At 44.0% G+C, this 26,109-nt stretch overlaps 1 protein-coding gene and 1 long non-coding RNA gene across 2 annotated transcripts; one reads left to right on the top strand and one right to left on the bottom strand.

Moving 5' to 3' along the window:
- The first annotated feature begins 3,417 nt into the window (after window positions 1-3,417).
- On the top strand, window positions 3,418-5,032 carry LOC140223392 (uncharacterized). Its single transcript, XM_072295201.1, has 3 exons — window positions 3,418-3,577; window positions 3,689-3,754; window positions 4,771-5,032. Exons 1-3 carry the CDS (start codon window positions 3,530-3,532, stop codon window positions 4,810-4,812), a joined length of 156 nt encoding a protein of 51 aa, XP_072151302.1. The 5' UTR covers window positions 3,418-3,529; the 3' UTR covers window positions 4,813-5,032.
- Window positions 5,033-10,623: 5,591 nt separating this feature from the next.
- Window positions 10,624-14,129, bottom strand: LOC117862562 (uncharacterized). Its single transcript, XR_011898762.1, has 2 exons — window positions 13,450-14,129; window positions 10,624-11,992 (listed from the first exon to the last, which is right to left on the bottom strand). It is a non-coding gene; the product is annotated as an uncharacterized lncRNA (long non-coding RNA).
- Window positions 14,130-26,109: the final 11,980 nt, after the last annotated feature.

Below are 26,109 nucleotides of genomic sequence, written 5' to 3'. Positions count from 1 at the left end.
CATGTCGTTCCGGATACATCTGATCTTGCGTCGCCCGACCCCTTGGAACATTTCTGGATCAGGGTCAGGAATGTAGCGTGCGGCATTACCTGGATTGTTTATGAAGTTTCCTAGTAAATGATATCCATAAACCTCATTGCTCCAAGTGTGCCATATAGTTTCCTTCAGGAAATAGTGCGGCATGAACCAACAAGGTTGAAATCCCCCTGCCTTGATGCATGCAACAATGACATGGCTGCAAGGCCTGTGCAGCAACCTTAGCTTGTGGCAAGAGCAAATACACCCTTCATTGCTGATGATGCACTCCTGTGTGTGCTTCTCGCACCTCCCGCCCATTCGACCTTTGTCCCTACAAAAGACCTTGAACCGACGTTCCACGGCTCCCACTTCATTTACACGATGCTTATGAGCCTTCTTAATCGCCTCCTCCATGTACTCTGTCATCTTGTACCCATATATTCTGTGATTGTCGCGCATTGAGTTATCAGCTAATTGGTACCTTTCCTTGAAGTACTTCATTATGTGGTACAGGAAGAATTCCACGATACCAACAAGGGGCGGTCCCCGAACACCGCGTAGGACCCAGTTGTAAACCTCAGCTAGGTTTGTAGTCATTATACCCCACCGAGCACCTCCCTCATCAAAGAGTAATGCCCACTCTTCCTTCAGCTCATGCTCAATCCACTGTGAGAAGTTCTTAATGGACCTTCCCCGTCTTCGCCTGATAGTCAGATCATCGAGTCCGATGTCCTCCAGAGAGACAGGGCGGTCGGCCTCGCTATTCACCGACCTCTTGCCTAGTTCTTTGGACTATTTCTTTGTAAGGTCGTGAAGTTTCTTCCACAGCAGGTTGAATTTCCTCTCCTGATTCTGGCTACATAGCCGCTTGAACAATTTCATAAGGGTCTTGTTCTTGAATTGCCTATGGAAGTTTGTACCCATATGCCTCATGCACCACCTACTCTTCAAGGCCGGCTATATCACCACCCTGAAACGCTCCTGACTTCCATTCTGTAGGTCTTCAATTGCTTGTAGAATGCCTTTGTGCTGATCATGAATGAGACAAACCCCCTCTACGCCCTTCACAATCATGTTCTTAAGCCCTCTCCAGGAACCAATACAACATATCTCCAGACTCCTCCACAAATATAATCGCAAGTGGCAACACCTGATTGTTGCCGTTGGAGCCAATAGTTGTCAATATTATTCCTTTATACCTTCTAGTAAAAAAGGTACTATCAATACAAATGACTGGTCCACATCGCTGGAAAGCCTCAATGCAAGGACCCAAGGCTAGGAATGACCGATGTAGGACTTGTTTGCCTGGAAACTGAGCACATGGATAGGCTTTCAGGTCGTAGAAGCTTCTTGGGTTCCTCTGGCATATGGTGTGCAACAGGATAGGGAGGTTGTCATAGGATGCTTCGTACGTACCCCACTTCATCTCCAACGCCTTCTGTTTGGCTCAGTAAGATTTGTTGTAGCTAATCATGTACTACTACTTTCCTCTATGGCACAAACAATCGACTTGGTCTCGAAGCTGGGATTCTCCACTATCTGAGGATACATGTATTGATCCACAAAATCAGCAGTGAGGTTGCGGTGTGTTCCTTCCAATTCATCTAGTAAGCATTGGTGCTCAACCACTCTAGTCACCTCCTAGTAATCCTTCCACTTCCTCTTGTATGCGTGCACTCTAAACGGGCAATTGCTTCGCACACAACAGACCTCATACACCGTCAGGTTACTCTTCACCACCCTAAACTGACACTGCAAAGATAAAGTCGACCATCGCTTCGCAGCTACCTTCACCTCATCCCCACTAGGGTACAAAGTACCCACGCAAACCTCATTCTCCCTGTACTACCTAAGGATATTTTCCCCTACATTGACCTGTAGGGCGGAATGGTCATAAGTTGACCAGTTCCATGGGACAGGGTAAGCATCTTCCTCATCCGAAGAGTCATCATCCATAGCACCATTGGCCTCCTCTCCTTCCCTCTCCACCTGCTTAACTAACTCAACAATTTCTTCTCCCTCATCAACCTCCCCATTTGGCTCACGGGCTATAACATCATCCTCTGCATCTCCCTCTTCTGCCCCCATCATCAACAACTTCTTCATTTGACCCATCAGTACTCTCCACATGTTCCTCAGCTTTAACTTCAGCACCTCCCACTTTTTCTTCCATCGACTGCTAGGTCCAGCCTTCGTGAACACTTGAACATACCATATGAGCGGTAAACCGCGCCTCGTGTAAGCATTTACATAAGCCCGGTAGCTCTGGGTTCCTTCAAGCGGGAGCAGCTCTCAAAATTTTATGTTAGGCCGTCTTCTCACTAAGGCCCTCATAGACCGAAATCCTTACAAAGCCACCTGCATATGCCCCCCAAGTCCTCTCTCTTGCTGTTGGTAAATACTTGCAGAAAGACTGAAATCCACTCAAATCTACCCCTTCTGGACTATATCTAACCTCCCTCGAACCGTAGAACACTTGGAAATATAAACTTTTTGACATCCCTGCCAATATACACGAAACGTGCAGTCCAAATTACTCTCAATAACTTAAATAAGTTAACTAGAACGACATCTTCATTTCAATAAACGGTGGAATCATTTAATTCTATCATCAACACTAACAACTATTTAATAGTAAACCAACCTTACGAACTAATTGTATTATAGATATTTACCCGAACAATATACGCGACAAGCACAAAAATAATCAATAATTACAACTGAATCTAATAATTACAACTACCCCTAAAACAACTACATTGTCAATACCTAAACAAAATCTAACCCTAGCATTGCAAATAATATTCATCTAAATTTAATCTACATAAATCAACAAACTAAATTTATTGTCAACTAAATACCTAAACTAAATCCACTAAATTGACTAAGCTACATTTTCCTATGTCTAAAATCCCACTACAGTAACTAAACTAGGAGATTAAAAAAAATACCTCCAATAAAGCGATGAACGAAGCTTCAATCTTCCCTCCCCTCCTCCCTCCCTCCCTTTCTTTCTTTCCCTTCCTCCCTTTGGTCTCCCCGGCTCACTCGGTCTACTCTGGCTCGCGCGCAAGGACTGGGCGGCCAAGCGCCCCCTTTTATAAGGGGACTCCCCGCGAGCTCATCCAGCAGAACTGGCGCCCTTCCGCCATTTCAAACGGCGGGCCATTAGGGGGGCGGTAAGCGGTATGGGAGACCTACCACCGGCGGTAGGTCCCATTACCGCCGTTTCAGCCGGCGAAACGGTGGCACATGTATGTTTCTGCAAATTTTTTGTTTGAATATTTATTTCTACGAAATCGTAAAAAAATATAAAAGTAAAAAAAATTCGCACGCCACCACCCCCCATCTAAGTCGACGGCCCATATAAGGCCCAACCCACCAGCGCCACCTCTTCTTCTACCCCCACGCAGCCGAAGGCGCCGCAAGCAAGACAAGCCCTCGCCTCCTTCCCCTTCCCCCAAACCCCTCGCCGACTCAGATCCCGCCGCCGCGCGCCGCAGCAGCCGCCATGCCGTTCACCCCGGGCCCCTACTCCGGCGTCAGCACCCTCGCCCTCGTAAGTCCCCTCCTGCGGCCTCGGTTTCTTCCAGAAGATTCTTGCCCTGGCGATGCGTCCCGATCGGATCTGACCCCTCCCTCATCTCGCTTCCTCGTTCTGTCTCTGCAGGTGGCGAGGGCGTCGGCCTTCGGCGTTGGCGTCGTCTACGGGAGCATCAAGCTCTCCATCCTCAAGGTAAACACTCGGCTATGGATTCGCGCAATCTGGTAGCGGCGGTGCTATAGATTGTTTGATTTCCCGCAACGCTCTAGTGCTATGGTTTGCGAAAAGACTGAGGTTCTAGGATGTGGGGATTAGATGGCGGTGCTGAGCTGGTACTCCTTGTTCTGGATGAGATTAACCTCTACCTGTATCGATGTCTATTGGAACGGTCTCTAGTTGTGTAGGCTCATGATACTGGATAGCCATAGAACATAAGGGTATGCTATGGTTGTATTAGTCGTTGAGTTGAAATTATAAACGAGCTGAGGCTTGGCATTATGGGCATAGTTGTCTGAGGCTGTTGTATGTTTAATTTGTGGTTTATGACGGTGAAAATCTGTTTAGCCCTTGTTTGTTTCCTCTGCATGTTTGTGAGCCTGTACAGATGTCAATCTTCTTCCCTGAAGATGAACTGTGTTTCTGTGTACTTTGGTCATGTGTTGTCACATTCTAGCAGTACCCCCAAATCTTGTAGATTTAAATACAGGGTTGTCAGTTGCTCACTTGGCTCTTATTATTCCTTATTTATTTCAGCGTTGCTTCATGTTGATTTATTTCTTGAAACCAACTTGAGGTTTGTATGTAACTAATGTGGGCATAATTGTAGTTTCTTGTAGAATTGCTAAACTTGTTCTGCTGGTTCTGCAACTGTTGGACACTGATTGGTATTGGTGTGTTGTTTGTCTCTCTTGCATATTATGGGCCTTATGTCATGGTTAGGCTTTGAGCAATATTGAACATGCCCACTTCAGTCCTATGTTGACCGTCACTAATTAAGTAATTAAGGATTTGAACTTCTTTAGGTGTTGGTTTAACCGTACTGTAGAGTAATATTCTTGGGACCTGGTTATAGATAAGTTTGCATGCCCATTGTGGTTGTGAAGGACCTTGTTTGTTAACTTCTTCATTAACATATCCCATTGTTTACCCGATTGCTCTTGAATTGAATTTTCACTTGTCAATCTGCTAATGTTGTACAATCTCTCCAGGCGACGAAACCCAAAAAGGAGGAAGCACATGCTCATCACTAAGGATGACGGGGATGCGTGTTAAGCTCCAATGCAAGAATGTCATAAATTGGCAGTGTACCTGTTCTCCATATGTGCATTTGGGTTATGATTTGTGGACCTCTTCTCTGTAACACACCTGCTGAGTTTACCTTAGTTTTGCATCGTAATAAGTTCTTGATCCCATGACTTGAAATCAGGAAGTAAAGGGCAAAAGCTGAAAAGAACCCTGTTTTTTTGTGAAGCCTTTTTTTAAGTTGAGAAATGAGGATAAGTGGTAGTTTAACATGCCCCCCTGCTGACCTGTTTTGGCGACGCCGCAATGGGTGGTTTTCTGCTGGGGTGGTTTCCTCGTATGTGATGCTACTTCGCTGGTGGCTGGTGCAGTGTTACTGTGTGATTTGAGAATGTGGCCAGCCGCCATGCCACGGCTCAAAGTGGGGCCTGCTTCCTCGTTACCCTGCCCACCATTGCCCTGCATATTGTAAGTTGTCCCAAGCATTTCTTCTTGGTATACTGGCCAGCAAGAGTAATTCTAGCTTAGCAAAAACAAAGGGAAGAGCTTGCAGCGTGGTGGTGCTTTTGCATGCCGAACGTGCTTGATCCAGGCAGAGCTCCAGAAAGAGGCCTTTACACCGTTGTTAACCTGAACAATTGTTGCTTCATTGAACAGGGTGATGCGACTTTGCTGTTCTATTCTCTCTTCATGCTGTACACTTTCTAATCCTGAGGCTTTGACTAGTGCGCGGATCATATCCCCCGATACCCTCTGCGCGGCGCCGCCTCCTGCCCTCCACTGGCGCCTCCCTCCACGGCCGCCGCCTCCCTCGACGCCCTCCACGATCGCCGCCTCCTGCCCTCCGCCGGCACCTCCCTCCATGGCCGTCGCCTCCCTTGACTCCCTTCGCCTCCCTCCACGGCTGCCACCTCCTGCCCTCCGCTGGCACCTCCCTCCACAGCCGCCGCCTCCCTCCACGGCCGCTGCTGCCTCGATGCCTTCCGTCGGCGCCTCCCTCCATGGCTGCCGCCTCCCGCGCCTCCCTCGACACTCTCCGCCTCCCTCCACGGCCGTCCTGCCCTCCGCCGGGCTGCCAAGATCTGCGCCCTGCTATCTGCGGTGCCGGTCCGGCCTCCTGCTCGCCTGAAGGTCCGGTGCTTTAGGAGATGACATGGATATGGTTGCTGTCATTATGGTTCCATCCGGGGGCATTCAGGTCATTTTACTGGTCAAGATAGACAATTGATAAAAAATAATCAGGATTGCCAAACACGCAGCTTATTCAGATAGCAGATTATCATATAGCAGGCTTACCAGGTAAGCTGCTTGCCAGATAAGCGAGTTTCAGAAAAGCGAATACAAACAGGGCCTTGTTTTGACGTGCCATTTGTGCTGAGGCAATCAATTTCTGGCTTTGATCAGTTTGCATTTCTAATGTAGCCAAATTGAGAGATCACTTGCAGTTGCAGAAGCACAATCACATGGGTTTGATTCCAGCTCTGATCGAAAGTTAAAATTTACATGAATCCTTCTCGAAAAATCTGAAGGTGCTTGTATACACTAGCCAGAAGCCATTTAAAGTTTCCAAAAGCTCGTGCGTTGAGTTGGAGAATGAACCTAGGAAATGTTCTTCTTTTCAAATGTATCTTAGATTAGTTACATGTTAATAAATTCATTCGCACACTGCACCTAGGAAATGCACCACTGCTTCCCTCGCTTGCCCAACATTTTGTAAGTTACAGTTATCAAGCATTTCTGCCTGCGGTGGCGGAGCCAGAATTTAGAAGTTGGGCATTCCCACGTTAAAAAAAATATGCCCAATATTGGAGGACGACAGCATTGAAATTCCACCTTCATCAGTAGGTAGAAGCATATGCACAATAATTGCACCACGGACGTTGTCTTTGACATAGGCCGACGGGTAATTCGAGCGAGACGGGCCGATGTGGAAGCACTATCTCGTGTGATGGAGGCATTCCGCTATGGCAGCTGAGTGGAGTCAATGTTAGAAATTGTTTCAATTAAAGAAGCTGACTCTGGTGGCTTCTCACTGCTGATCAAATATGCATGCGAAGGATGTAACACCCCGTCCTCCAAAGCCGCACTGTCCAACCCTTCCGAGGGGTGGGCACGCATACACATAGCACATGCTTACACTTTCATCCTCGCTTCATGTAAAAGGGTTAACCCGAAGGTACTATGGTTGGAATACAAAGGTTTATAAGTTGGCTCCACCCTTGCTCAACTAGCAAGGTGGTACTAAACATGCGCACTTGTGCTCATGGGCCACTACTGGACCAACCAAATTGGACCGGGTGTCACAAAGGATCACTCCCAGAGGAGGCTGATTTATAGGACACCCCTGTCAACGCCTGGTCCACATTACTCTCACTTGCCGACATGTATTGCGTTAAATAGTAGAAGTTGCACTGTGCGTCAAAGCTATGGGACACGGCGTGTGTGGAAACTGTGACCACATTTTTATGATAGGCATTTGAGACTAACTGCACCCAATTGCAGGAGAAGTGCATGTCTCTCATAGCGCTAATCTCGTCGAACGGAATTCTCACAGAGGATTTTGTATTCGTGTGTTACCACCATCCCGAAGTTACCAAGAAGATCCGTGTGCTTGCTTTAAAGAACGTCGAGTAGAGCTTAGGAGGCCACCACCAGGGTCTAGTGCAGTTTTAATATTTTATTTAAGAGTATTTAATCATGTAAATAGTCGAAATGGTACATTAATTTGTTGCACTGAAGCACATTTGTAATGGAATAGTTGGATCATCCTGCAGACATGAATCTACAAAGGAGGATAATCCATGAAGTGCTCATCAATGCCATGATGCCATGGACTTTCCCAGACTCCCTTTTGGAACCGCTCGTCTACGTAAGGTCACTGAAGCTTGGGTCCGAGTCCCAAGCGATCCAAGGTGCCAGTGACCCAGGTCTCGTGGCGGTTTCCAAAAAGTTCCGTCTCCCGCTACCGAACACAAAGGCGGGATCTGAAATTTTGAATTCCCTGCTCCTCCTCCGGGTCCTCCCCTGTTACATATAGTAATATAAATAAAAGAGGGGATTCAAGCCTCCCACATCCCGCCTGGTAATTCCAAAATCAGCCCCGTCTCTTCCTGCTGAATAGCCCTAGTAGATCTGCAGCAGCGGCAGCAAGCGCGGTCTTGGCAGCGCCGTCAATCTAGACAGGAAACAAGCTACCTAAGCGACTTTCGACGGGCTACCTCGGCGAAGAGCGGCGGGCTTCCTCGGCGACGGGCTTGAAGCTGCGAGATGGTTCGAGGCCGTCGCTCCGTCGGCTTCCCCGAGGCTGCCACCGGCAGCTACCGTGCTCGAGTACGTGCGAAGAAGATCAAGGAAGCGGCGCATGCCTCGATTGCTCCATCGAGACGGCATTCAGCACCTCCTTCTCTCCATGTTCGTCAGGTTAGCGGTTTTCTTACCATATTGCTAAATTCAATTATTAGATTGCTTTCCCATACTCTTTGGCTTTCAATATTGTAGTTGGTTTGGGGAATGTGGACCTGATGTACCTATTGCGAGATTTGGTGAAAAATTATTGCTTCACCAGATCTCCTTTATCTTTCACCTTTTCCAATGATTATTTTTGTGCCAAGTCAAATTATTTATGTGGTTTGTAGAACTTAATAGATAAAATTATTAGATTGCTTCCCCATGCTCTTTGGCTTTCACTATTGTCGTTAGATTAGGTAATGTGGATCTACTGTACCCTATTGGTAGAGTCGATGAAAAATTACTGCTCCAGCAGATTCCCTTTATCTTTCACCTTTTCCAATAATTATTTTTGTGCCTAGTCAAATTGTTTATGTGGTTTGTAGAACTTAATAGATGAAATTGTTTTAGTTTGCGGATGATCTCAACCTTTGCCACATGTTTTTGTGTTTGTTTATTTGTTCGCTCTTAATTTATACTTAAACAAATGCATCAACTAAAGTTTGACTGTATATTGTTTCAGCCAGCCAGAGGGTCAACATCTGTAGTCGCTCCTGTTCAGTTCAGCTTCAGGATAACAAACTAAACACGTGATGATTATTGACATTCCTTTCTTTCCTTAGTTTAAATCAATTACAAGATCACAATTTGACTTTGGATCCACTGTTGCTAGCTGGAAGTTCTCAAATCAATGGTGCTTCTTGCAAAACAAGGACGTGATGCGGTAGAGGAGTACTCAAGAAGCTCTACCAAATCCTTATGTGGTAGTGTTGACGAGGAGCAAGTTGACGCTGACAAATAGGATGGAGCTTCGACAACAGTTTGTTGCTCACTAGCAAGAGTTAGCTATCTTGAAGAAGAAGACAGAAGAATCAGAATCAACTCTCAAATTGCAGTCAGCTGAGATTGAGAACTTGAAGAAGGTAGCACAAGATACTGAGCACTCCTTCGTCAATTGCTAACATCTGCTAGAGGTTAAGATCAATGCTCTACTTTGTCTTTTGAACTTATGACCTGGATGCAGCTTTGTTAATCTATATTCTTTGTGAGGCAGTTATCTTGTAATAGTTTGTGATCTGTGATGAACAATATGGTAGTGGTTGTCTCTATAGGGAACAACAATTTATTTTCTTGTATACATAAATATGTGTTGTATTTATTATTTTGCTAATCGGATCAGAATTCCATTGAAATCAATTATTTGTTAGGCCGAATTAGTTAAATTTATTTCTACCTTAAGTCAGCTTAGCCCACATATAATTGGGCCAAAAGTGTATTTCATTCATAATTCAAGACTAAAAGGGTCACAAACAATATGCACAACTTTTGGGCTCGACCCAACAACAAATGGGCTACCAGAATCAATTTTTGGCTATCGGAACTATATTGGCATGTAGGAACAAATTTGAGCTCGACCCAACAACAAATGGGCCAAATTCATTTTATGACGAAATAATTTGTCACAATTACCATGCCACATCGGATGCTACATCAGATTCTGCCCGTCGTGGCAGAACAACAGGAGCCAATTTATGACGTTATCTGTTGACATTTTGTAGGTGTCATAGATACAGTGACACACCGAAATAAGGAACATCACTAGTCACGGTTTACGATGCTTGATTAATGATGGAGGGTTTTCCTCACTCAAGCGTCATAAATCACAGTTTATGACGCAAAAAACGTGTTTATGACACTGTTGGGTTCGTCATAGACCGGAAGATTTCTTGTAGTGTCTCTAAGGGCCTTTGATCCTCCATCCAGTAAAACTAGCACACAATTACAATTGCATATGAGCCTAAATTTAGAAAGCTGTTTGCTCCATCTTTTCAAACTAGCTCAGACTTGTTTTAATTTCCCATTCAAATTTTTGGTAGCATTAGCATAGTAAGGGAGAGGTGTTCCATTGCAGTTCAACCAGATATAGAAAACCATCAAATCAATCCAAAAGTTTTCAAATCTGAATAGTTTTGGTTTTGGAATGAATGTGCCAACTTTAACAACATAGGGGGATCATCAGAGATAGGTCTTCCCAAGGTCTGTACCGATGTATTTGCATACAAAACAGTCCATGAGGGGGAAGTGAACACCAAGGGATCTTTGTTGCATGTTATTCTAAGTGAAGCATCTGTCTTGGAAATGGATATTGACCAAGTCCAAGTGCTAGATGAGATCATTGAAGACCATCATATGTGTAGCGGAACCATCCAAATTAACTTGGCTAAAATGCACTTAAGTTGTCTAACACGTGATCATGCACTTTAAACAAGTCAACTTGGTCGTCCGTCGGATTTCATCCGATAAACCACTTACTCAGGATCGAGAAAGCAAGACTCACACGAAGGTGAGGGTTTTAGAGATTCAACAGTCCATCCAGATTAAACATATTGCAACAATTTATTACAACATAAGGTTCGAAATTCAAACATAGTTTGCAGAGTTTTCAAGCAGCGGAAATAAAATGAACAAAAAGTAAACGTCGATGCACGATATCATGAAGAAGCCGATCATGACATCAATGACCCCTGTCCTCACCGTCCAAGGAGGGATCCCACTCGACCGTCCAACCCAGAGGGAGCTGGGTAGGCCAAGTAACACTTGCAGCGAACTCAGAGATGTCAACATCACCTGAAAAGATGTGCCACAAGCAAGGCTGAGCAACTATGCTCAACAAGACTTAACCGACCGGTGGTACTATTCCACCAACACCTAGACATGCAAGCTTTTTGGCTAGGGGGTTTGTTTTTTCCAAAAACGACTAGTGTAGGTCCTTACTTTCAATATTTTAGCCACAATTTCTACGTTCATTTACCAGTCTAAGTTAGCAACTATACTAAACAAGCATAGTTTCCAAACAATTTATGACAAGCATCAATATTAACATCATCATCAAGTTCCATTCTTACTCAGTGTAGCATAGCGATCAAGTAGTCCCAAACTATGAGAGGCAGACGAATCGATTTGAATTTCTTAACCATGCATGGCGACCTAATCCCATGACATCCATGCACCACGAGTGGTCGCTTCATTTGTCAGCCGTCCCCATCGATTCCCAGACCCATGTCGGGCCCACTTCCCTTGGTACAAGGCTCCATAGACCCGGACTACGCCGTACTATGACCGCACTTGTCACCACATGATGCACCAGGGGAAAACTAAGTTTCCAGAGATAGTGGGGAAATCCGCTCATGTCCCGGTTCAATCAGGTACTTGGCTTCCCCATCCCATACTAGGTATGAGATTAGTACTTTCAAACACTTAATCACAAACACTATTACATCTCAACCTTAGTCCAATTTCATGTAGACAGACGGGGCAAACCACCGAGTACCGAACATAAGCCCGATCCCGTCCATCGTCCTTATAGTTGCAACATAAGTAAAGCAATCAACTCCTATAACTCGCGAGTGATAGGCAATCACTCGACTTTTAACAAGTCCTATTAAGCATTGCAACTACTCGACTTAATATACTAGTGTTCATATCAAGGGTACTAAGTTCATGCATCTACGGTTTCAATCAACTCCTGGAACGTAAATGCGCAATCAAAGCAATCAATTGTATTGCAAGTATTTAAAGATTGGAAATCATGCTCCGAGGTCTAGCCATCACACTTGGAGTTAGCGAACTGGTCCTCGGCTTGCTCTGGCACGGGCTCGACTCCGGTGTGGTGCAGATCCGCTGCGGCTTCTTCTTCTGGTGCCAGGTGCAGCTCGTACGTGCCGTTAGCAAAGTTCACTTCTACACGAAATGCAAATGCAACAAGTTCAATCTTCCATGCTTTCACATGCAGGATGCAAAACATGAATTAGTGCTGAAGTGTAAATTACATTACGACAACATTCACCTAAACAAGGTTCTAAACTTTCATTATCTTCATGAAGTAAGGTGTGTTGTGGTATAAAACCCGGGGTTGATTTTGATGGTGATTGTGTACACATTTACGGTTTTACAACTTAGACGTCATAAAGATAGGTGGGGTCATTCTAGGGTTGCTCAAGGTTTATTTGGGAAGTTATCCTGTTTCCGAATGTTTTTCTGTACCTCTCCCGAAATTACCATCATCACCCTTATTATTACTTAATGTTTGTCTCATCCATTCAATTAGGTTCATCTTCCAAATTTTATTTCATTAACCAAACAGCAAGCTATGAAGCTACAAATTTAACAGTAACTCAACCACATGATTACTAAATTACTGTAAAAATTTGAGATCCATTAGAGGTGGACAAAAATAATTAAAATGGTTTCATTACCCTAAGGTAGCATGTACTTAACTATTTTTAAATCACAAACCGTAATGAATATGAGTATGAAATTTTAACAGTGAGTTCTAGGGGTGAAACAGAGCCTTTGGTGAAGTTTTTATGATTTGTAGTGAAGGAAATCTATTTTCCATATATTACTCCTATTTATCTTTCTCTAAAAAGGAAAGTGGGTTTCATTAACTTTCAGACAAATTTGCATATTTTCCCTGTGAACTATACTTCATTACTGACATACTCTATGTCGTTTCACATTTTTCTCTAGCCTAGATTAAATCTTATGCAAAAAGAAATATCTATCCCTAGATTCCAAAGATAAATCTCAAACAGGGAATTAAACATCTATGACAGGGTCCAAGATATTTTTCTAGGCACAAGCTTACTGAATCAAGGCTAACAAAAGTGAATTGTCTAATTTACCATTTTTCTGTGACTTACTATGCATTTAATGGCCTAAACAAGAAATAAATCACAGAGCCCTATTTCGAATCGTAACATGTGCAAAGTTATTTTTTTTTGTGAAAATACTCATCTCAAATATTCTAACAAAGTGGTTTGGTATTTTTATAAATTTTCTACCATTAGTTGTGCATTTTCAAAGTTTCAGCCTTTTTGATTTAGGAATAGAAAGTAAACCGAGGCAAACTTGTGATCTAGCCCCTGGACTACGGGTTAATTGCGCAAAGGTCCCTGGATTTTGCGCCTACACCCCTGGACAAAATCCCACCTTAAACATAACTCCTGCAGTTTTCTATCGGACCCCCTGGACTTCTTTTCTTCTCACAAGTGCACCCTCCGTCTTCAACCTACAGTCAGGAACGGAGCAGACACAGGCCGGGGCTTGGCCCAGGCTTGACCGGCGGCAGGGGAAGGGGGAAAAGGCGCGGCTGTAGAGGGGAAGGCGGCGGGATGGCGCCTGGGCGCGAGGCTTACCAGCAGCAGTCCAGGCGCACAGAGGAGGGGCGGCGCAGAAGGGCTCCATGGGCGGCAGCGCGCACGCCGGTGACATGGCCGGAATCGACCGTGGAAACAAAGCTTGGAAGGCGGAACGATGAGCGCATGAGAATCTAGAGATCACCGCGGTTCCATTTGTGCGCTTGGTTGATGATGAGGAGGGCCGGAGCATGGGGCGCCATGGTGAGGCATAGGCGGCGGCGGGTGAAGCTCTGGAGGTTGGGGAAAACTCGGATTCCGACCGGTAGGGTGGACGGTGGGCGACGGGGATTGGTGGAGGGCGTCACCGAGGGAGTTGAGGAGCTCTGGGTGGAAGCTATTGGAGGGAGACGGCCGAGGCATGGAGGATTTGGTCAGCTAACAGGAACCTGTTGGAGCTCGGTTTGGGCAGTAAATGGAGGAAAAGCTTGGAGGATAAGGCCGGCTCGAGGCCTGGGCGAGTGGATAGGACCTGCACGGTAGCGAGCGCGGGTTGGCACAGAGGGCTCGTGCGGTCGCTGTCCAGGATGGCGTTGGGCGAAACGGCGGCAGCCTGTGCCTGGCGTTATCACAGGCGCGCGTGCTGAGCAGGGAGGCCACGGCGCGACTGGTCATGGCGGAGGTGGTGCAGAGGGGCCGCAGGGGCGCTGCAGGCGAGGCAGGGGGAGGAGTCATCACGTCGGGCATCGGGGTTGGGTGACGGTGCGCCGCCGGTGAGTGTGAGCCACGCGGCGAGCGGCGTGCTGAGCGCTGGCGCGCGCGTGCTCTTGCGCGGGGAGTTCACGAGGTGCAGTGAACCGGTCGGGATTTGGGGGCTGGTTTACTCAAAATTTTTGAATTGCACGCCCAAATCTTCCTTTACAAAACTTTTAGTCCTCATATCCAAGTTCAAATATTTTAAATAAAATTTGTTCAAAAGAGAAACAGATTTGAACTTATAGGGGTTCAAAGTTGGCCTAAACACATGTTTTTCAGACTTAGAGCAATTTCAGTAGACTCGACAGAGTTGACCAATGTGGCTGAGTTTGACCTCATTTTTGAAAGCCTTTTGTGCAGATTTTGGCCTAACTCCAATAATTAAAGTTGTTAAGGGCTTGTAGTAACAAAAGTTTTATATAAGGTTTATCTTGAGTTTACATTAAAAATTTTGAGATAAAGGGCTTCAAAGTTGGGATTTTATCTGCTTTTCTTAATTTGGCACAGATTTGAATTTCGAGGTTTTGAAGGTCTTATGCTCAGATTCAAACAAAACGCCAAATATAAAAGTTGTTAGGGAGGATGAGTTATACAACTCTTAGTTGGATAAATTTTTCAGTTCTTATATAAAAATTTGAATTACTTCCTAAACACTCTTTAAGCTCTTGAGGGGCAAAAGTGACATTTTACTTGGGTAATCAGCTGCTAATTGCTCTCTTAGGATCTAATGGCTTCACTTAGGATTAAACAAGGTTTAATTAACCTAGGTTCGTTACGGCCTACCCCCTAAAAGGAATCTCGCCCCGAGATTTGGGTGATGAAATGGAAGGTGGACATAGAAGGATGGCAAGGAATTTATCAACAACTTCTGATTAGATATGGAGAGATAACCAATGAAGAGTTCATATGAAAATAACACATCGGTGTAGTTCTGCAATGGATCATGACTAGCTCTTTGAGATCGGCCCTATCCCATAATAGCTAGTAATGCCACGCCACTAATGCTTTTGTTGCTCTTGTATCCATGCCGTATTATGTTGTTAATTCATGTTCCATTCCTGTCCATATACATCACATGGATAAGCTAAGAAAATGGAAAGGTGTAATGCGACCACAATTGGTACACATCTATAATATCCCGGTTCGTATATTATATATGTGGTTAGCCAGCTCAACAGATCGACCGGAGGATGAGATTGAAGCAAGGTGGCTGTGTGGAGGAATAATTCCATATTTTGTTATTGTCTTGAATTTAATACTGGCAATAAATATATATGCAAACTGGATTTAGAATTCGGAAGTTTTTCTTGACATCTGTTTTTCTTTCTTGTATAACGTGTTCTAGTTTAGTTCCCCATTACTATAAAATAATATTGATCAATTGGACTGTCAGAAAAATATATTTTTTTCCTATGTGGTAGAAGTTAATTCCCAAGATATTTTTTTTACAGATTTCCATCTTGCCATGAGCTGGGCTAGGAATAATTGACTGAGACTGGAAAAGTGAAACCGAATAATTTTCAGTCACAAATTCGGTCACCACTTCTTACTAATTGTTTATTTCAGTTCATAAATTTCTTTTCGTGCTCTCTGTAAGCATACGTGGCATATACTGTGCGCTACTCTTCTCCTTGCCTATGTTGGCCCTGTCACTCGCCTTTCAGTAGAGCCATATGGTATTGAACTGCAAGGAAAATGGATGCGGGCAACTAGCTGGTTGGGGCCTTGGGGGTAGAGGCTGGATGAGACTAGCCTCGAGCGAATGGGCATGGGGTTAGAGGGCAGAGAGTGATGAGATATGCAACACATAAGAAATTTCACGATTGGTGCTGACAACGCATATCAATGTGTCGAGCCATGTCGGAAGGAGGATATGAAGTTGAGTAGGAACGGATGCTTTTTTTAGTCTCCGATCCGGACTAAATTGAGCCTCGAGTGACAGTTTAAGGATGAAATCAGCTATTCCGCCTTTTGCTAGGTATTGAATGAGTCAGCTATGTTTAGGGGCTTGATCGAATCTTTAATTTTTACCAAAATAGTGCTCCTTAGTTTGAAATGATATTTGGAATATAAAGTGATCTCTTCCAAAAAATAGTGGTGATCTCTTCCAAAAATATTAAGATTTAGAGGGTCAAACATCAGGTCTAAACCATCAAGCGATGTTGTCTAGTCTATTTTTCTTGAATTTGGCTCCTTTACTGTTTTCTTCACCTGGCTTGAAGATGAGTGAAGCTTGCAGGGCAGGAAACCGTGTGCTTGGTAAGTAAACTGTTCACCTTCAGTCATTATGGAATGGATTAAGCTGCACGGAGGACAGAAACGGACACACATAGACACACTGTCTCCTTACTACACAAGTGCACTTTCTTTTATTGAATTATGGAAATATTACACAATGACACGTGTTGATACTGATACATAAATGAGAGAATGAAAGCACAAACTGACCACCAAGAGGAATGTGCAAAAACAGACTTACAGACAGACGCACACAAACAGGATAAATAAAACTGCCACCGAAGAGAATGAGCTGCGCGCATGCGATCGATGAAGCAGCCACGGAGTATATATAAAGCTTAAAAGGCTGGGTTCTAGTCGCAGGCGGTGCCCTTGACGCAGAAGGGCTCCTGGATGTCGAGCAGGTTGGCATTTTTGAGCGCGTTGCGGAGGACGCAGCCGCAGCCAAACTGCTCCGTGAGCTGCTTGCAGCAATCCGGCGAGAACAGCTTCCCCTGGTTCTTCTCCTTGAAATCCTTGATCTGCTCGACACAGGCCGTCACATTGTTTGGCACCTGGCAAGTCGGCGTCACGTCTGCAGCCACAGCTGCCACGATGAGCGCCATGCAGAGGACCAGTTGGAGCTTCTTGTTCGCTGCACAAGTAGCCATTGCTTTGCTTATGGGGTGTTTGGCAAACACACCAGTAATTCACCTCCTGCTCTGGCGACGGGCTCTAGGGTTTCAGATGCTAGTTACTTAGTGGTGCCCGGCGCTTATTAGTTTTTGATGGAGGAATGGAGCGATGGGTGTAGTGTAGCTGATCCCGACTACCTTGCTTATGGGGTGTTTGCAAATGGGTCGTCTATGGGCGCTTTTATAGGCACCCCAAAGCCCAAAGGCAAGCAGGCGCGAGAGCACCCGTTTCTTTGCATCTTGCTACACGTAATATGATCTTCTGATATGGGATTTTACATCCAGTTGGAGATAGGACAATAATCTAAGCATCCTTGAACAATTTAGGATCCGCAGTATCTTGTGGCCCATAACAGAATCATCTGCTGGGACATCGTGCTTACCAGTCACAACTAACTGTTGCATCATATTACATCTGAGATCATATATGTCTTGGTGAGATATTCTTGAGGAATTAGATTGCTAACTGGTGTACGCTACATTTCTTTGATGCCCATAGCTTGCCGTCAGATGAGGGTAGACAATAATGGATCCAAATGGTGCAGCACAACCACTCCTGGTACATGATATTCCAATTCATATATTATTATATAAATGGTCATTAGCCATAGCAGCACGTTAGCAAGCCACTTTACTTTATCGATAACGTGATACTGTCAGGACATTCTAAATTTTTTGGTCAATTCACTGTGACTGTGACTATTGAGGTTCCTTATTTCGGTATGTCACTAAGATAATGACGAATCAAAATTCATCCCACATGTCATCATAAACTAGCTCCTACGTAGCATGCCACGTTGGATCACAGTTTGATGTGGCATGACGGTTGTGACGAACTGTTTCGTCATAGATTGAATTAGATCCAATTCTTATTGGACCGAGCCCAATAATTGCTATCATCATAGATTGATTTAGACCCAACTTATTATGCCGAGCCCAATAATTGCTATCGTCATAACTTGGTTTAGGCCCAATTCTTGTTGGATCAAGCACAACATATGCTGACATCATAACTTTGTTTAGGCCCAATTCTTAATGGATTTAGCCGAACAATTGCCAACATCGTAACTTTGTTTAGGCCCAATTCTTAATGGATTTAGCCGAACAATTGCCGACGTCGTAACTTTGTTTAGGCCCACTAAATAATGGGCCGAGGGGGCGAGCCCACGAAATTTTAGGTCCAGTTATGTTCTGATGTAACCCAGGTAGCGCTTAATTAAAATATAATCTAATTTAATATTACATACAAATCAATTCAGTAATTCACAACACAATTAATCTTTACATACCACACATACAAATAAATATTTCTCATCACACTTCACACATTATTATTCATGATCAAAGAACAAGCATAGGAATATTGTCCATAAGAGATCACAAACCACTACACACGATATCTCTCTGACCATGAACAAAATTGGCCTAGAAACACCTTGAGCACAAACCACAATATTGACAAACCAACACAAGCAGTTCGAAGGATACGAGCAGATGCCTAAGAATAATATTGACCTTACCCTGTGAAGTTTAGCAGTTGACGAAGGAGGTATTCAGTTTCTCTTACTGCTTTCTTCAAACTCTCAATATACATTTTCATTGCTGCATCTGAAGCTTGTGCCTTCATCTTCAAGTCGCTCAACATTGGCTCTTGTTCAACAACTTGTTGTCTTAGTTCTACAGCTTCTTGTAGCCCTCTCAAAGAAACTTGAGATCTTGAGCTTGTAGCTGAGGCTGGATGCACGGCCACATAATCAAGGAAGGGACTTGACTGCAATTCATGAGGACCAGAATTTGGTACTGCAATCCTAAGGATTATTTTCAATATTTCAGCCTACAAATAAAAGGAGCAAAACTCAAACTTCAATCTTAAACAAAGCAACTGGATAAAATAAATAATACAGTAAGAGCATAATCACTTGTTTAGTTACATACCGCGACATGTGATGGAATTTCAGCAATGTAGGAATGTGATACTAGGCCCTACACAATCAGTATTTGGTCAGTTGTCTTAGATATAAAGAACAAAATGTACCATGACCATAAAATGCAGATGGTAGCCTTGCAGATGGATCTAGAGCGGCCAAGGTAAGAGAAGGATCTCAAATCTAACATAATAATCCGAGAAATTTACTTTTTGCTAAGGAAATACTCCAGCAGCATGGGGGTCGTGGCCAAATCTAGGCATAACTAGGCTCCGCTCCAGACAGAAATAAACTTGAGCAGAGTGCTTTTTGGTGAAGCAAAAGTAGATCCAAAAAATTGGAGGGGACTATAGAGAAAAGAAATAAGATTCTCAGTTGTAGAGCTCGAAGATGCAATGGCACATGGTTGGACAGGACAGCCGGTGCTTGCGTGACATCCTCACTCAACTAGTTAGGTGTGCAAGTATGGGCACAGCCGCTGCAAGCATACTGAGATGTTCCTTCAAGAGTGCCGTCGACCATGCCGCACCTTGACGCCTGTTGCCCGTGGAGCTTGCCGCCGCCACTGAGGTACCCTACGGCCGTTGAGGTCTGCTATCACAGTTGATCTAGTTGGACTTTACAATCAGCAGAGAGGAGAGTGCTGATTTTGGACATACAAGGCGGGAGTTTGGAGGGGCACTGCGGTAGCCATGTTTTTATTATTTGGGGGGAGGCAAGGGAATGCACAATTTGAAGATCCCGCTTTCATGTTCCTGGGCGCGAAATGAAAATTTGGTAAGCTACACTAGCTGCGGGGTCACTGACAAGATTGTGCGCTCTAATCGGACCCATTTGTCAGTGAAGCTGGGTGCATTTCATCTTGCATACAACATAGGCGGGAGACGAATACCTGGAAGAGGCCCACGCTTCAGTGAACCTGGGTGCGTTTCCAGTCACTGACCATAAAGGGGAACAACTGCTTTCTCCAACTATAATGTTATGGTCAACAACTGCTTTCTCCAACTATAATGCATACGTGTCTATTTTTTTTAACTCATGTGGATGTCCTTACCAAAGCGCACTCGTGTACCTGCCGAATATTTTGCACGCCTACCCATGAACAAAAGCATGCATATTCCACCCTATATTTGCGGCAAGATTTCTAATCTGCGTATTTCAAGCATCCCACGTATTTTCATGGCTATGTAATCCCGTGAGGCGTGAGCTGGGAGAAGGTGCACTACGTTGTTGATCGGTCATGGTGCTTCAATAAATAGGATTGCCCCCAAGACCTTTGCTCATCGGCACTTCATCTTACACGCATTGTTTAGTGGTTGTGCTAGGCGACCTACTTGGTTCTGCGGCGCGTGCCGGAAACCAAAGCGCTTGCCTCCACCTAGCCTCCACCCATGGCCTCGTCTACCTCTGCAGTGACGCCGGCGAGGCTTCAACGGCGCGAGCCTCCCGTGCCCATCCGCGGCAAGATGGAATGGCAGGAGAAGAGGGAGTGGTGGAGGCCTGCTGGAGGCAGGAGGGTGTACGGCTAGGGTGGTTGACAGCGTTGTGGCGAGCTGGAGGCAAGCCGCCGCTGGTGCTGTGTGGAGATGTAGTGAGGCATTTTTGTGCCAAATTAGGGCTCGTTTGGTTATCTGGGAATAGATCGGCACCAAGATTTATTCCGGGCTAGGATCAAGTGAAACCCCCTGTTTTAATTCCTCTTTTCATTTTCTTAATTCCCGTGGCATTTTGCTGTTCGGTTGGGCAGGATTGAAGTTGGACTGGGAATCTTCAATGTCTATACTAGAACCAAAAATTACAATCGCTAGTACAACACAAGCTCATTTCTACACGAGCTAAAAAAATAGCTGGTTGCTGCAAAGATATCTTTGACATACTTATTTACATGCACCGGTTCTGCAAAGGAATTTCTATATCAAATACTTTTGGGAGCCTTCTTAGCCAATGTGACAGCTTAGTTTAATTTACAAACCAAGTGAAAACACACATCATTTCAACATCCAGATGATGAGAATGATACAAGACACGACGGCTTGAGTATTTTTCAACATGATACAAAGCAAGTAAACTGAGACCCCAAACACTCTTTTAACTTTTCTAGAGTTTCCACAAAGTGAAATTTCTGCAAGGTACCATGCCATCGAGACACCTCTCTCAATTGGCTTTTACGAGACCTGGATAAAACAAAATTTAAATAATTATTGAACACAGGAAGCGATATTTGAAAACATACACATGCAGTCATGATGTATGCAGACCATGAACTAATGGTACATGAATAAATCCACAAGGATATACATCAATTTTAGGTGCTAGCATGCAGAAACATATTGCACTTAACAATTAAAATAGACTATAGCTGTGCTAGAACACAATGGAGTGGGATTGCTTTTGTTGTAATCAGGAGTACCACCCAACATTCAGATTTTTCCTCAAAGCAAAGAGTTCCAATAAACTAAAAGAGATACATTCAAAGCAAAATATTTAGCAACCAGGCAAGCATCTAACAATGATTAGAAATGCTTGTGACAGTAAGGTAACTTGCTATGCAAAGGATAAGGCACCAATTGGTGTACTGGGTAGCTGTCAAGCAAAGGGAGCCAATACCTGCTAGGCCATCTCATTTCTGAGCCAAGTCAAAGCAGATTCTTGATCTTCTTCACTAGCACAAACGAAAGTCTCTCTGTTTACTTTGCACTTGGTGAAGATTGCATAAGCTTTGGCCTGTTCCTATTTGATCACTTCCATTGTGTTGATGACTGATATGCACCTTTTGATGGAGAATTCATCACCTTTAGCAGGCTCCTTATCTCTTACCTCCTTTTCTCTTGACTCCTTTTCTCTTGCCTCATTTTCTCTTGCTAGCTGTGCAGCTTCATCTTCTGCTTGCTTGATCCTCATTTCAAGGAATCTCTCCATCATGGCTTCAATTTTTGTACTCTTCCTAGGACTTTGTCCTTCCTTTTCTGGTTTCTTTCTTGATGCAGCCATTCTTCGCTTTCCACTTCTTGCCTCCTCTTCTTCATCTCTTGCATCCTTTTCTTCATTATCTTCATCACGTAGCTCATGAATTTTCTGTAGGGCTTCTTCCTCAGCTTGTGTGCCATCTTCTACATTATCAATTTGGTGAAGGGTCTCTTTCTCACGTTGTGACTCAATAGAAGTGAAATTGTAAGTCTCTTCAGCTAGATGACCTACACAATAGATGCCTGGAGATACTTGGAAGCCCTTGCTCATAGTCAATCTTAGGACTCTGGAATCTGTAGCTGATCCATCCCATCCACTAGAAACAAAAGTGATGTTGAGATCGAAATCACATGCCACCATCATGTTTATGCTTAGTGTGCCCTTCCTATTCCTAAAAGGAGAATGCTTCTCAGGGGATATGGAAACAGGAATATGAGTTCCATCAATGGCACCGAGACAGTTCTTGAAGAATGGATAGTATCTAGGATTATCTTGGATTTTCAAATGCACTTGATTAGGATCGGGGGATTGGAAGAAATGGCGAGAAAGTGTGGGAATAACCTTCTTGAAGAAGTGGTTGATGTCATGATGGAAGGTGTTGTTGCTATGCCCAAATGTCTCTGTGAGATTCTCATATGAGGCGTTGCGACTTAACATGTATAGCAAGAAACCCAACTTCTCCTCCACCGTAATCCTTGCATCAATAATGAGCCTTTTCCTTCTAAGATAAGTCGCCACCTCTTTGAAGATGTAGGGTTCCATCCTAAATGTAATTTGACAGTTCTTGACATGTCCCGATGAACCTTAACCTCTCCTGTTTCTTCTGATGTATGATGTTTCTTCTTTACTCCCCCTTCTCTAGCAGAACCCATCAGATATAAGGCAGCGAATAGAAACATCATCATATCATCATCATCTTCCTCCCTCCTCTTTCTAATACGATCTCTCACTGAGATACTCATTGCATAACTAAAGCATATAAATTTATAGTCAGATAGAAGCTAAATAGATAAAATGGAAGGCCAAACAGGTTGTCATGGCAATTTTACTCGTTGCAATAGAAAAAAAATGAAAGGCTGAACAGGTTAAATAGAAAAAAATGAAAGACTTAAACATAGACAAAATTCTGTACTTACTGGAGTTGGTACCGCATCCCAAGAAGGGGGAGGTTCACCTTCCCCAACTCTTAATGGTGCTAGTGGGATCTACAAGTCAGCACATCACACAGAAGTCAGCACATCACACAGAAGTTCTACTAATTTAAAGCAGAAAAGAACTACTGCAATGAAATTGAAAAGAACTACTGCAATGAAACTGAAAAGAACTACTGATTTAATGCAGCACATCACACTACTGATTTAACGTATGGCAATACCATCCAGAGAGCATTGACTGAAATGGAACCACAGGCTAGTGACTAATTTACCAAGTCAATTATGTCCAATTTTTGTTTCACAGGACAAACCTTTCCCAAATGAAATCACAATTATCTAATCAAGATGTGCTAGAGCTGATGACATAAACGAATGGTCCAACGTAAAGCAGTAGCTTCAAAGTACTTCCAAAAATCAGTGACCACCACCCACACGTGAGACACAAGATAAACAGTCAAGAGAATTGACTGATAGTATGATATCAACACTAATCTGGACTTCAAGAATGGTTGTCAAGTATGGGCATGAATCATACTAGCAGCAAATTATAAAATCAAGAGCCATAAAAAAGACATGAAAAAACAATCCAGCAAGCCATTGCATAATATATTATGAAAGTATGATTTAGGCATCACCGACATGTCTCGCCAGAATGATCAATCACTACATCACTAAAAGGCCCAGCCATCCCAACAATGCACTCCAATGACACAAGCTGGTGCAGTCTCAAGATAATTCTAACAAGCTACCCGCTTGCTCTTTCAGAACCAGTGCAATCTATTGACAAGCAAAAGAAAAAGGCTGCTCACAAAGCACCTAAATACCACAAAAAGGAATGAACACAGACTAATCAGTTGCAATCCTCCATAAGTTAACTGAAGTTAGACCTAAGCAGGCAACACACCTCCCTCCACACAAGAACATGGAACAGAGAGGCTCCAGGCTCCAATCTAGGGATATACAACAATCAGAAGGATGCCAAATCGCAACAACGAATGTTGCTTGGCTACATCCTGGGCATCAACAAACACAGGGCCAGAAGTTAACTGAAGTTAGACTTGTTCAGTGTTCATAAGTTCAGACTTCCCATATGGATTAGAACTGAAGAACTTTCCGGTTGTAGCTAGCGGTTTGGTTTGCGTAAATGAGAGGTGGAAATGAAAATCACAAAGCAACCTAGAGGAATGCAAAGAACAGATGCAATAGCAAACATGTTAAATAAACATATAAAGCAGCAACGGATAGGAATGAAATGCACGCATGAGATCGATATACATAAAGCTTAAAATGCTGGGTTCTACTCGCGGGCGGTTCCCTCGACGCAGAAGGGCTTCTGGATGTCGAGCAGGTTAGCGTCCTTGAGCGCGTTGCGGAGGATGCAGGCGCATCCAAACTGCTCGGTGAGCTGCTTGCAGCAATCCGGCGAGAACAGCTTCCCCTGGTTCTTCTCCTTGAAATCCTTGATCTGCTGGACGTAGGCCATCACATTGTTCGGCACCTGGCACATGGCACTAGTAGAGAACTGACTTTCCATGCGCCCCCTTTTGTCCCGATTTAAAGTTGGCCTTAGACAAAAGGGGGCACGCCATGGTAGGCTGGAATGGAGCGGAGCTTTACTCCCGGTTGGTATTTGCAACCAGGACTAAAGGCCCCCCTTTAGTCCCGGTTGTAACGGTCAGAGTCCGAGCGTCGATGGCGTGCCCCTTTTATTCATGTTGGAGCCTCCAACTAGGACAAAAGGGTGGCCCTTTTATCCCGGTTGGTAACGTAAATTTCAACCGGGACAAAAGGTGTTCCTTTTTATCCCGGTTGGAGTTTTTAACCGGGATAAAAACTCATCCCCCATTAAATCCCAAGACAGAGGCCTTTCTTCCTCCTCCAGCCCGAGCCAGTCCACTCCACAAAGACAGGGAGCTTCACCTACTCTCCGGTGGCGCCGAAGCAAGCCTAGGGGAGGTGCTGCCCGAATTTTTTTTCCCTCATTTCCATGGAAATTTCACTCATCCAAAGTGTTGTGAAGGTTAGCTACTTCATCCTCTTGTTATGCTTTGATTTATGCTTTAGAAAGGGAGAAAAATGAGCTTGTTTGTTAGAAAGAGGGAGAAAGAAGAAGATTTGTATTTATACATGTTTTTGAGCTAGAATGTGATGGATAGTTTGCTTGTTATATACGATTCTGTTGATGCTAACAAATCAGACGATGACTCTCGGCGTCGGACACACGACCTGGGAGAATCTGCTAAGCTCCTGTTCGGGTTATCGCCCTGGTGCGGTTCACGCGGCGTGCCAGTCAATTTAACCTGTTGATTGACAAGGAAAGAAAAGTATTAAATTCCAGAGTTTCGATCGGCTGAAGTTCCGATCTATTTTGAAGGACGTATCAGCGAATCGGCCGAATTAATGTAAAGATGACCGGCTATGAAACAGCCGATGATCACGTAGCAATTGTAAAAGGATCTACTGGAGTGATCTAAACAATGCTACAGAAACAACACTTGGAACAGATCTAATCGGCTATATGATGATAAATAAAAATACTGATGAAGCCGACAGTTCGTGTCTCAAGCTGGATAACTGGTGATAAAACTAAAATAACATGTAAAACCTATAATTTTAGTAAATATCGATAACTGATAAATAAATCTAAACGAAACGACAATGATGCGCCCGAAGTTCAAGCTTAGATATTACTCGATACGTTGAACTTACAAATTGGCCGAAGATTGTGTTGATGCAGCCTTACCAACTCGCACGAACTCGTGAAAAGAAAAGGTATTTGGTGAAGTCGCTGACTTGAAAGTAAAATTACGTGAAAAAAGTAGATTTGTTTTGATGATTATTGTTGTTGTAGAAGCCTTGCGAGACACCTATTTATACCCTGCTACGACTGATTTCCTAACCGACTAAGGTTTTATCTCTAATTCAAAATAACAAATATTTACATATGGATACAACTTGTATTGGAGTCGGACACTATTCAATTTCTTTATGGGCCAATCCTCATCT

This window comes from Setaria viridis, chromosome 7 (assembly GCF_005286985.2).
Source record: "Setaria viridis chromosome 7, Setaria_viridis_v4.0, whole genome shotgun sequence".
NCBI classification, from domain to species: Eukaryota; Viridiplantae; Streptophyta; class Magnoliopsida; order Poales; family Poaceae; genus Setaria; species Setaria viridis.
Note: the sequence above shows the minus strand (reverse complement) of the source record. Positions and strands in the feature narration are given on the sequence as shown.